The 11898-nt window shown below is 43.8% G+C and overlaps 1 protein-coding gene across 1 annotated transcript; it reads left to right on the forward strand.

The window, feature by feature from the left end:
- Positions 1–4619: 4619 nt before the first annotated feature.
- On the forward strand, positions 4620–9802 carry LOC133459974 (P2Y purinoceptor 3). Its single transcript, XM_061740420.1, has 2 exons — positions 4620–5197; positions 8779–9802. Exons 1-2 carry the CDS (start codon positions 4749–4751, stop codon positions 9692–9694), a joined length of 1365 nt encoding a protein of 454 aa, XP_061596404.1. The 5' UTR covers positions 4620–4748; the 3' UTR covers positions 9695–9802.
- The last annotated feature ends 2096 nt before the right edge of the window (positions 9803–11898 follow it).

Raw genomic sequence — 11898 nt, forward strand, 5'->3', positions numbered from 1 at the left:
GGAACTTACCCCTGAACTAGATGTTCCTGTCCTGACTTCATCAGTGTCTCGTGGTTCTGGAGGAATTCTGGTCCGTTCTTCTTTCCATCGTTGCTTTAGATCACTGACAATTTTTGGACGTTCACTTTCTACACAGCTCTCTGAAGGTCCATCACAGCATCTCAACCAGGTTCAGGTCCGCACTTAGACCAGGTCATTCCAGAACCTTGGTTCTTTTATTTTTCATCATTCTGATGTAGATGTGCTGCTGTGTTTGGGATCATTTCCTGTCACATGACCCAGTTTAAGCCAACATTTAGCCGTCAGACAAATGTACTCACATTTGTACCTAGAAGACAGGTGTGTAGACTCGTTTGTCCACCAGCAACAACCAGAACCCGGCTGTTTCTCAATTCCAAGGGTTTTACAGTACGACCGGAGAACATAGTTTGGAAGAAAAAAGAATTCAGTTTCATCGAACTTGTGTACGTGAGGACATCACAGCTCTGTTAGAAGGCAAACATGTACTAAAAAACATCAACACAGAAACAGTAATATGCAATTCAGTTCAAAATACTTAAGTAATCCCTGAAGGGAAATACATTTAATTAAAGCTGCAAGCAGCGATGAACGGGCCCTCGCACCCTTGTGCACGTTCAGGCGTGCTGCAGTGGAAAAGCTTGTATGACTTGCATGTAGATGTCTTCGGGCCTGGACATTTAGCAGATGACACCAGCCACGACTCTCTATGTCAAACCATTCAAAAGTTATGGCAGAAAGTAGGAACTATCAGATATCGACCAATCAGAAGAAGTGGCGGGGCTAATTCATGCCAATGAAGGTAAAGTACTTAAAACCGAGTCAGATGACACCACCCACGACTCTCTATGTCAAACCATTCAAAAGTTATGGCAGAAAATAGGGACTATCAAATACCGAACAATCAGAAGAAGGGGCGGGGCTAATTTGCACCAATTATGTTCAAGGACTCAATACGGAGTCCGATGACACCACCCATGAGTCTTTACGTCAAACCATTCAAAAGTTATGGCAGAAAGTAGGAACTATAAAATATGGACCAATCAGATGAAGGGGGGGGCGTGCTTTTTGGCGTCTATCGTCGCCACGGTAACGCTTTTGACTGAGAAAAGTAATGCGCATCGTCGCAGGATCGAGATGCACATTTTGATGTATAACACACCTGGGTGAATGTTACGGTTTGGGCGAAGAAGCGGCCGAAGAAATGGCATAAATTGCGCCAAAATTACACGATTAATTCAAAATGGCCGACTTCCTGTTCGGTTTCAGCCATGGCGCCAAGAGACTTTTCTTTAAGTTGCGACATGATACAGGTGTGTACCGATTTCCGTGCATGTACGTCAAACCGCATTGTGGGGCTTGAGGCACAAAGTTTTCTAGGGGCCACTGTTGAGCCATTAGGCCACGCCCATTAATGAAAACCAAGAAATATCAAATTTATTGCCAGGCCTGGGTTGCATGCAAAATTTGGTGACTTTTGGGGAACTACCAAATATGGACCAATCAGATGAAGGGGGTGCACGCTTTTTGGCATCTATCGTCGCCACGATAACGCTTTTCACTGAGAAAAATAATGCGCGTCGTCGCAGGATGGAGACGCACATGTATGTATAACACACCGGGGTGCACGTTACGGTTCGGGCGAAGAAGCGGCCGAAGAAATGGCATAAATTACGGCAAAATTACACGATTAATTCAAAATGGCCGACTTCCTGTTTGGTTTCGGCCATGGCGCCAAGAGACTTTTCTTAAAGTTGCGTCATGATACAGGTGTGTACCGATTTTCGTGCATGTACGTCAAACCGTATTGTGGGGCTTGAGGCACAAAGTTTTCTAGGGGGCGCTGTTGAGCCATTAGGCCACGCCCATTAATGCAAACCATTAAATATCTAATTTTTTGCCAGGCCTGGCTTGCGTGCAAAATTTGGCGACTTTTGGGGCACGTCTAGGGGGGCAAAAAGGCCCTAATTTCTTCGAAAAAAAAAAAAAGAAAACGAGAAAAATTCCTACAGATACAATAGGGCCTTCGCACTGTAAGTTCTCGGGCCCTAATTAAAGTTCTTATGACTCCTCTGGCCACAGTGTTTATATCCGTTATGATGTGTTGTTAATGGAGTTAATGTTTTGAGGTTTCAGCTGTGGTATTAATAAAGCTTGGTGGAGAAAAAAAAACCTCCAAAAACTTTGAGGCATTTTTCAAGTAGATTCTTTCTTGATAAAATAACCACAAATATGAAGTTAGAAGAATGATATTCCTGCATTATACCATCATTGTATCAAGAATGCAACCTGGACCTTAAATCGATTTACATATTCTCATAAACCCCATAAATCAGGTGGGGTTTATGAGACTTCGGGGCCTTCAATGTTTTTTCTGTGGAGCTGAAAACTACAGATGTCAGAGTTCTGGGGCCTGTACTACGAAGCAAGTTCAACATATCCAGGATATCTTTTCCTTATCCAGATTCACTAAGCGGGACAATTGCAATCACGCTAAGCGGTCACACGACGGTGGTTATCAACTCGGTATATCAACCCAGGTTTCTCCAATCTGGATATGAGCGCGTGCACATAAAAGGGGCGGTGTTTTCAGCGCATGACCAATCGCAAGCATGGAGAAGTCCGCTGTCAGAGCCGCTTACTTCAGCAGTGAAGAGCAAACTATAATTCTACAGAAATACGATGAGTATAGGAATATTATACAGGCAAAAAGCAACACAGTTGCAGCTGCAAAATGCAGGAAAGACAGCTGGCAAAAGATCGCTGACTGTATAAATGCGTAAATTCATAGGGATATAAACATATATTTGAATATTCTGGGAATCTTAATCTTAAACTGTAAACCATGATCAGCAATATTAAAATAATAAAAGGCTTGCAATATTTCAGTTGATTTGTAATGAATCCAGAATGTATGACATTTTTTTTGTTTTTGTGTTTGCATTACAGAAAATCACAATATTCTAATTTTCTGAGACAGTCCTGTATATATTGGTTCTATAACTATTGTTGTTGACCGATAACTTGTGCTGATGCTGTACCAAAGAATTGGGTTTTTTTATTTATTTTATTTAATTTTTTATTTTTTCAGGAGGGGGGTATTTAGTATTTTAAAGTGACTTCTCAGAATGTTCGAGGGACGAAATTGAAAATCCCTTTTTTGCTATCCCCTTACAAATGCATCTTCTTTTTGATTTCTTCTTGATTTATTTATTTAATTGGTATTAGTTTTGGATTGACTGTACATCGGATTTTGGGTGATGATTTGTTTTATTTATTCATTGATTGATTTATTTTTTATTTTCTCCTCCACCTCTTTTTTCTTTTTTTCCTTTTTTTTTGGATCGTTCATACAGGTACTCATCAGGGAAAGCAAAGGGGTTTTGGTGGTCCCTGAATACGCGTTCTCTTCGGAGGGATCCTCTCACGATCCGCGCACCGAGCTCCACTGGATTCTCTTCGAAAGGGCATGTCATTTTCCAAGAGAGCTGATTGGTCAGTGGGCGGTGCTTTTACACCCGGCGATCTGTATCTCGAACATAACCTGCTCCGGAGCAGGTTAGCGGTTCAGCATAAGTTACCATGGCGATGTGCCCCGCTAAGAAGTGAACCACCGTCGTAGTCCTGAAAACCCAGGGTTAAACCTGAAGTTACCTCGCTAACCCCAAATCCCGCTTCGTAGTACAGGCCCCTGGTCCCTGTGGAACTGATAATCAGCAGCCATTGGCTCATCTGAGTTTGAGGGGCGGGGTGTACTGATAGCTCAGTTAGCACATGCCAGATTCTCACGAATCATTTGATACAAAAATCTGAAATTTGTTGATTCATGGCTGCAGTTGTGGGGAAAATGGTTGAATGAGAGCCAATCAAAGCTTTACAAATGTGAAAGACGTGTGACGAAGACCGAAACCACCTTTCCAGCAGGAAACACCTAGAAAATCCAGGTGTTTGTTCATCTGTTGTGGGTTAATGCTGATGCAAAAATTCCTTTTTCCTGCCTCTGGGTCTATTTTTTTCTGCAGTTGTCGCTGTGAATAATTTCCAAACAGTAGTGAAAAGTTCCTAAAAGATTGGAGGTTTGTCAAAAAGTTTCAAAGTTATAGTCCAAAATGTTCCATATTTCTGGCCTTTAAAGGCCCTTTGGCCAACGTTTCTGATGTACAAGTTCAGATTTAAAGAAAATCACCTCATTTGGGCATTTGGACATTACTACTGCAGTCTTGACTCTCAAGACGTAAAGACGTCCTAGTCCTAGAACCCAACACTGGTCTTTGGGGTTTTGTTCTCTCCCATCTGGACCAGTTTAAACTCAATATGAAGGAATGATACAGTCATCACACTTTGGACGGGTTTTCTGCGGGACACCAAGACACAGACTTGGACGTAAACCCTGACCCGAACGCTTCAGCAGCTGTCCTACCCAACCCACTGCACACCGAGAGCACTCGCCTGGACGGAGGTTTCCGGAAAGTCGCGTTAATGATTGAAGGGCTAATGGAGTGAAACCTGGTCTTCATCAGCAGAACACGCCGGCGGTACACTCTGAACAAGCTCCACCCAACTAATGACCGTGTTTTCTCTGCTTTCTTTGTCACAGCGACACGGGTCTGTCCACGACCAACGGAGGGGGACGTTAGATGGATCCATCGATAGATTGATCAAAGTGGCTGCAATGATGCCAGACAAACCCCAATTGATACGCCTCTATAACTAGCCTTCTGAGGGTCATCATGGGACTGAGCCGAGCCTCTGGCACGCCGCCACATCCCGGATTCTTGGTGACTGCCCATCCCAACAGTTCCGGCAGCTTGCCCACCTCGTCTTTGCCTGCGTCGTCCTGCAGTATTGATGAATCCTACAAGTATGTCTTCCTGCCCGTCTGCTACTCGGTGACCTTCATCTTTAGCCTGATGCTCAACTCGGTGGTGCTGCTGCGCTCGTGCCGCCACCACAGCGGCGGGGTTGGTAGCGGTCGGCGCTGGAACACTTCCCTGATCTACATGGTGAACTTGGCCACCACCGACCTCATGTACGGCCTGTCGCTGCCCTTCCTGGTGGCGAGCTACGTTCTGAGGGACCGGTGGGTGTTCGGGGACTTCATGTGCCGCCTTGTACGCTTCCTCTTCTACTTCAACCTCTACTGCTCCATTTTCTTCCTCACCTGCATCTCTGTTCACAGGTAAGACAACTCTGAAAGAATTCCAAGTGGTGTTCTGATGCACATGCAGAAATGTTTTATTGGGTATAAATTAACTTTTCAAAGATCATCTGATCATAGTGGGTTTTAGGAATAGACAAATATAAACTCAGACACACAGTAGCATACCGTACGTTTTATTCATTTTGCCATTATTTATTTACCAAGAATGAAGGCAAAACAGTAAAAAGACCGAAAGTATCTCCTCACTGCTTCCACTGGATGTAAGAGGGTCAGGTTGAGCCAGGTTCTGCTAATCATCAGCAGGGGTGCAGACCTCCAGAGAAGCAGGTGTTTGCTGGTCTAGAGCATTCATGTGTGTGTTGACACAATGCCAAGAAGAGAAAAAAATCTGCAATTGTCTTAGAGAAGCAACTGGAAAGGTGTATAGAATCCCTTCCAAACGTTGTGGCATCGAAAACATTCTGGAGAGTTAGAGATTATTCCCAAGATGAAAACATTCAAGACAGATGTCAATCTTCCCAGCAAATTTACTTCAGGATTAGACTGTGCAAGGCTTAAAAAACCCAGATCTCCATCTTAGAGCCCACAGAGGTCACTGAGCATGTTGAAACCAAACTCAGCGTTTCAGCAAAAACACTGTCAAGAACGGTGGTGGAAGGGTCATGAGCTGGGACACTTTTTGAAGAAAATTTTTGTTCATTTGAGGTTTGAACAGTCTTCGAAACATTGCAGGAACATTGGAACCCTGCTGAAATGTTACTCAAACGTTGCATGAATGCCCATGAGAAGACCGTGACATCACACGTAGAAGAGGACGGAAACAGGACGGTCTGTCGGAAAGAGTTTCCAGGAGAAAACGTGGAACCACGACTGGAGTCCACAAACCTGCATCTGAACAAACCAGCAGACTTTTGGAAAAATGTCATCTGGACAGATGAGCCCAAAGTGGAGATGTTTGGTCATCATGTCTAGAACCATGTTTGGAGAAAACCAGCAGAAACACCCCAGACCCACTGTCATGTACGGTGGTGGACAAGTCGTGGTTTGGTTTGTTTGTTTTTTCAGACACAAAACCTGGACCCTTTGTAGACAATGAGTGGAACATGTACTGTTGGTTTTTTCCCCTTTTCAGGAGTCACCACAGAGGTTCATCGTGTTGTTCTTACTGACCCATAAAAGGTTTTATGTCAGATGCCCTTGGTGGCACAACCTTCTTCACTTATCATGGTTTAGGAGCGGCTGAGGCAATGTGATGGCGGGATGTGGACTCAGTGCCTTGTTTAGGGACACTTTGGTGTGTGACAGGGCTGAAGATTGATCAACAACCATCCAGTGGGGGTGGCAACCAAATCTACCCAGATCTAGAAGTCCAGACTTGAACCTGACTGAGATGCTGTGGTTGGACCTTCAGAGAGCTGTGTAGATGTTAGTGTCCAAAATCCTCAATGAACCAAAGCAACATTGGGAAGAAGAACTGACCAGAATTCACAAACACCCAACAGACTGATCTTCTTGTTTCCGTTTTGCAACATTTCAACACATTTCCAAAACTTCCAGTTAAATCCTCTGTTTCAGGACAGATTCAGAAAACTCGGCTGGACCGTCCTCTTCCCTCCGGTCAAGTTCAGAATCTGCAGTTTCATGAACATGACTACTGTACACGCACATGAATTTTCCTGGTACTGTTAATTTTTGACGGCTCCTTGAACTTCGGCTGGCTTACAGGACAGAAGCTGTGTAACATATGAGATTCCAAGGAGCTTTGATCCAACCAGAGGCTCAGAAATGTAAGGAAAAAGGCCCAGTGGGACCTAAAAGTGGTCAACCTGGGATCAAATGTGGAAAAGAGGTTTAGTTAGTTTCCTTCTTGAAGCTTGTATTTCTTTTCATTGAATTGTGAGATTAAAGAGCAACACCTGAATCCTAACCAGCCAACTGCCAAAAGCTGTTATGGAGGTCAATAATGATGATCAGCAGAAGCTGGCTGAAACTTGAAGAATCAAGAGATTACTTAAGATTGACCGCATGATTTTGTTTTCTTTTTTGGTGCTATTTTTGTGATAAAATCTACCGGTATACAGTACATTTGTATTTGTCTAAGAGTAAAACCCATAATGTTCAGAAAATTTTGTAGTTTTATAGGAACAAATACAGTATGTCATTTAAAGAGGAAACATTGAATACAAACTGAGCAGCTGTTAATGCTGAGCAGCACTGAGCATGCGCAGAAAGTTTTTAATATGTGGAAAGACCATGAGCTGGATATCTACGCGCACGGAGATGAAGCGTGTTTGAAAATTCCTGAGTCATTACAGAGGTGGATAATATTTACATGTGCCTTCACGTCTGAAACGCTCCAAGCAACTGTCTGATACTCAGTCCCATAGTGATTACAAAAACCCCGCCATCCATCCATCCATCCATCCATCTGTCCCTCCACCCATCCGTCCGTCCGTCCATCCATCCATCCATCCATCCATCCATCCATCCATCCATCCATCCATCCATCCATCCATCCATCCATCCGCATCTGCTTATCTGAGGTTGGGCTGCAGGAGCAGTAGCCTAAGCAGGGAAGTGCAGACTTCCTTCTCCACAACCACGTCCTCCAGCTCATCTCAGGGGATCCCAAATCGTTTCCAGGACATCTCAGGGACATTGTCTCTCCACCGTGTCCTGGGTCTCCCCCAGGGTCTCAGAGGTTTTCACAACAGGACACAACTTGGGGTACCAGAAACTCAAAACAAGAGTCAATAGCAACAGCAAAAAGATTGTTTGGGAAGTTTTCCATGGGCACAACCGACATCCTCAGCTCTGCAGCTCATCCCACAAATGCATGTTCCTTACAAATATGGCACCATTTAAAAGGGAAATAAACAACAGTATAAGATTTCCCGCCAAGACGTATTGTTACAACAAAGAAATAATCTACTAAACACAAATTTCCTTACTTTTTGTGCCAAATTTATTTTGTTCTCTGTTCACAGATCATTTTGTTGTGTTATACTATTTTATCTGATGAACATACATAAAACTGTAATCTTTGTACAGTTGCCATGGATATAACAGTAGACAACAAACCTGTATTTGTACCAGACTGTTAATATGTTTATTTCGGCTGTGAAATTGGACATTTTAACATGAAGGTGATGAACTCACTGTTGGATTCGGACCCTGGTGGTCAGTGGAGGGACTGCAGGTCTGGATCCAGATCCTGGTGGTAATGGTGGTGATTTTAGTGGTAGGTAGAGGACCTGGATCCAGATTTTCCTTGGCTTCCTAACGCAGCCCATACCTGCAAACTCTGCTTTCAGGGTGATAGACTCCCTCTATATTAAAAACACTCCCCCGACACATTTGCATTGAACACTCAAACCCAAGAGAAAGTCTCAACACGTAGGTGAAAGGGATGAACGGGGCTTGGTCCACAGCCTGAGCACCTTTCCTGAGCTCCATGCACTAAAAGGAAAACTGTATGCAAAGCTGATGAGGTTTGTTCAGACCTTCATCATCAGCGGACATGTCAGAGACATGTTCTGTGGGAGATCCAACTCAGAGATGTAGGTGTTGTGTCTGACGTTCGGTTCATCTCTCTGCAGGTATCTGGGCATCTGCCATCCAATGAGGACCATCACTCTGGAGAGCAAGCGGGTGGTGAAGGGGACCTGTGCGCTGGTTTGGGTGGTGGTCTTTGTGCTCACCTGCCCTATCTTCAGGTTCGCCCAGACTGGGAGTGTTGTGAGAGGGGGCACCAGGACCGTTGGGTCTGAGGGGATGATAGGTGGTGAGAACAGGACAGATGAAGAGTTCGGGGAGGAGTACATGAACTGCTGGGATGATGCCATCGACAAGGAGTTTGCTGATTATGTTCCATACGGCATCATCCTACATGTAATAGGTTTCTTTGTTCCCTTTGTCATCATCGCTTGGTGTTACTCTCAGGTGGTCCGGACGATATTCCAGACCCTCCGCACCCCACCCAGTTCATTAGAGGGTGGCGACGACAGTCCGGCAGGGGACGGAGGATTGGAGGGTGTTCGAGATCGGGAGAGAACCTCAGTTTCCATCTCTGGCTCCCAGTACTCGCACTACATCCGACGAAGGCGTAAATCCATAAAGACAATCGTGACCATCACGCTGCTGTTTGCGCTGTGCTTCCTGCCCTTCCATGTGACTCGTACGCTGTTCCTGCTCCTGCGGCGGGGACTTTGGGAGTTCGGGAGCTGCAACACCATGAAGACCGTTTCCATCTGCTATAAGGTCACTCGGCCACTGGCCTCCTGCAACGCTTGGCTCAACGCTCTCCTCTACTTCTTGACAGGAGATCAAGGTACTCCATGCTGCGGGTCATTAGAACAAAACATCCGCCGTGACCGCCGCAATGGCTCGCTCTGGTGGCCGCTGACGATACTGAGAAAAGATGGAGCAGCAGAGGACGATCACGAGGGGGCCGAGAAGGCTGAGACGGAGCTGCACATGGAGGATGAATCCAAGTCCTCCAGGGTCATCTTCTAGGGCCTGATTCTCCAGGTCACAAATCAAACAGGAAGCTACCGGACGTTGTTAAACGTTTCATCACCTTCTCATTAAAATGCAATGTAAATTTAAAAAGAATTTACATATTCAGAACAGTGAGGAGAGCTTGAATCTAATAAACCTGCTGTAAATTCACAAAGCACATCCATGAGTAGCTGTTGACATTATCATTTCTTTTGCCTGATTAACAGCTACGACTTTGTTACCGCTGAGATCGGAATCATGTCCATAATGTTCCCATATTCTGCTTTCTGCTGTATTGATCTTGGTTTATATTGATCAGCACCACAACAGAGTTAACTGATTTTGTTCGGAACCTAGAAAAACCCTGGGTCTGTTAGAGTGGTGCCTAAATCTTCTATTTCCTGTCTGTTGTGGGCCGGACAGCAACTGCAAGACTAATTTATTGTATCAACTTTAAAATTTTTTAACATAATTGCCTCTATATTGAACTGTTTAGAAATACATTTATGATAAAAAATAAATTCCTTTCCATTGTGTTGAGGACATTTGATGGACACTAAACAAATTGTGGCATGTCTCCGTTTAGTTAGAAACGTTTTTGTTTTGTTTTGTTTCCTTGTGCCTTTAAATTACCCTCTCTCTTCATAAATTAAATCCATGACTGAACCTGCTGTAGGAATCGGCATAGTCTAAGATACTGCCATCTAGTGGGTAGATGCCATCATGATAAAATGAAGATGTATTGTGGGGCATCATCATGGTCCATGTCTGTCTTCACGGTCTTGAATTGTTTTGGAACATAATTTTATTTGCATGTTCTCGCAGGCCAGATAAAATTATGTGGATATAGTCTGCAAACATGCAGTATGACATTCCATTTCAGACATATTTAGTACATAAAAATAACACCTTTATGTACAAATACTTCAAAATGGGTACAGTTGGCTGGCAAATTACCGTCTTCTGACCATTAAGTTCACAGCATAAGCCAAACAGGACTATTAGCTCTGTTTTGTTTGGCTTTACTCCACACACGTCACTTTAGATATTTTCTAAATAGATGAGAGTTCAGGATCTTCAGTGTTTTTCTGTTGAGCTGAAAACTACAGATGTCTGAGTTCTGGTCCCTGTGGAACTGATACTCAACAGCCATTGGCTCATCTGAGTTTGAGGGGCGGGGGTTACTGACAGATTTATTACCATTTTGCTGCAAACCCATTGTTTGTGTGAAATAACAGGGCAAGAGACTCGTTTGCATCTGCTCTGCTTTGTGTTCATTCAGAACAGGACTGTAGAACATAAAAACCAACACTGCTTAGCGACTTCTGCCGGGACAAACCATTCCATTAGTGGAGGGGGGATTTCTTATAATGGAACATTCCCCTACCTAAAACCCGTTATATATATCTTTTTGTAACTCAAATCTTCTTCAGTTAATGTTCTTTTGGTCCTTCACAAATGTTTACGCTTATTAACATCTAATAGACCTTTAGGATTGTTAAAACTCCAAAATCGTCCTTTAAGGAGTTTTCTGTTTCCTAACCCAGCTGTCTGTTGGGTCCATGTCAGCCCTTCAGCGCTCAATTAGCAGCTGCAGATGCTCGTATACTCAGGTATTTGTTTTATAAATGCATACTGTAAGTATACTGATTCCAAATCGGTGTCCGTGAAAGTGACTGTTAAAGACAAGTTAATGTTTCCTGGATGTTCTTTTTTTTTAAGTTATAAGTTCACAGTGGACTATGTTGGACAATGTTGTGAACAGAGCAGCTATGTTTTCTCCAGATGTTCCTCCTTCATGTGATGTTGTTGTTGTTTTGGAGTATAGGTCAGCGTCTCATCTCGGACCTCGCTGTATTTTCTTGTTTTCCTGTCTGGATTAAAGTGTTGATGACCTCAGCGGTCTGCGTCTCCGGCCTTGTTTATGGTTAACGCCAGGATCCGTTTGCTCTCAAAGATCATTAATCAGGTCACCTCCGCTAGTTTTGATCAAACGCATCCGCTGGACCTCTGACACCGATCCTGTCCTCCTTTAGTTGTTTTAGGTTAAAGTCCAGTTGGGGCCAAAGATGGGACCTTCTTCCTGCAGGTATTTATTTATTTACTGTGTGTTCCTGCTGAGAGCTGGACAATGAATCAATTCAGAAAATAATCTGACAGTTGTCAAGTATTTTGCATAGGGGTGTCAAATTAGCGCGTTAATTGTGTCTGTGTCTCTC

This window comes from Cololabis saira, chromosome 14, assembly GCF_033807715.1.
Source record: "Cololabis saira isolate AMF1-May2022 chromosome 14, fColSai1.1, whole genome shotgun sequence".
Taxonomy (NCBI): domain Eukaryota; kingdom Metazoa; phylum Chordata; class Actinopteri; order Beloniformes; family Belonidae; genus Cololabis; species Cololabis saira.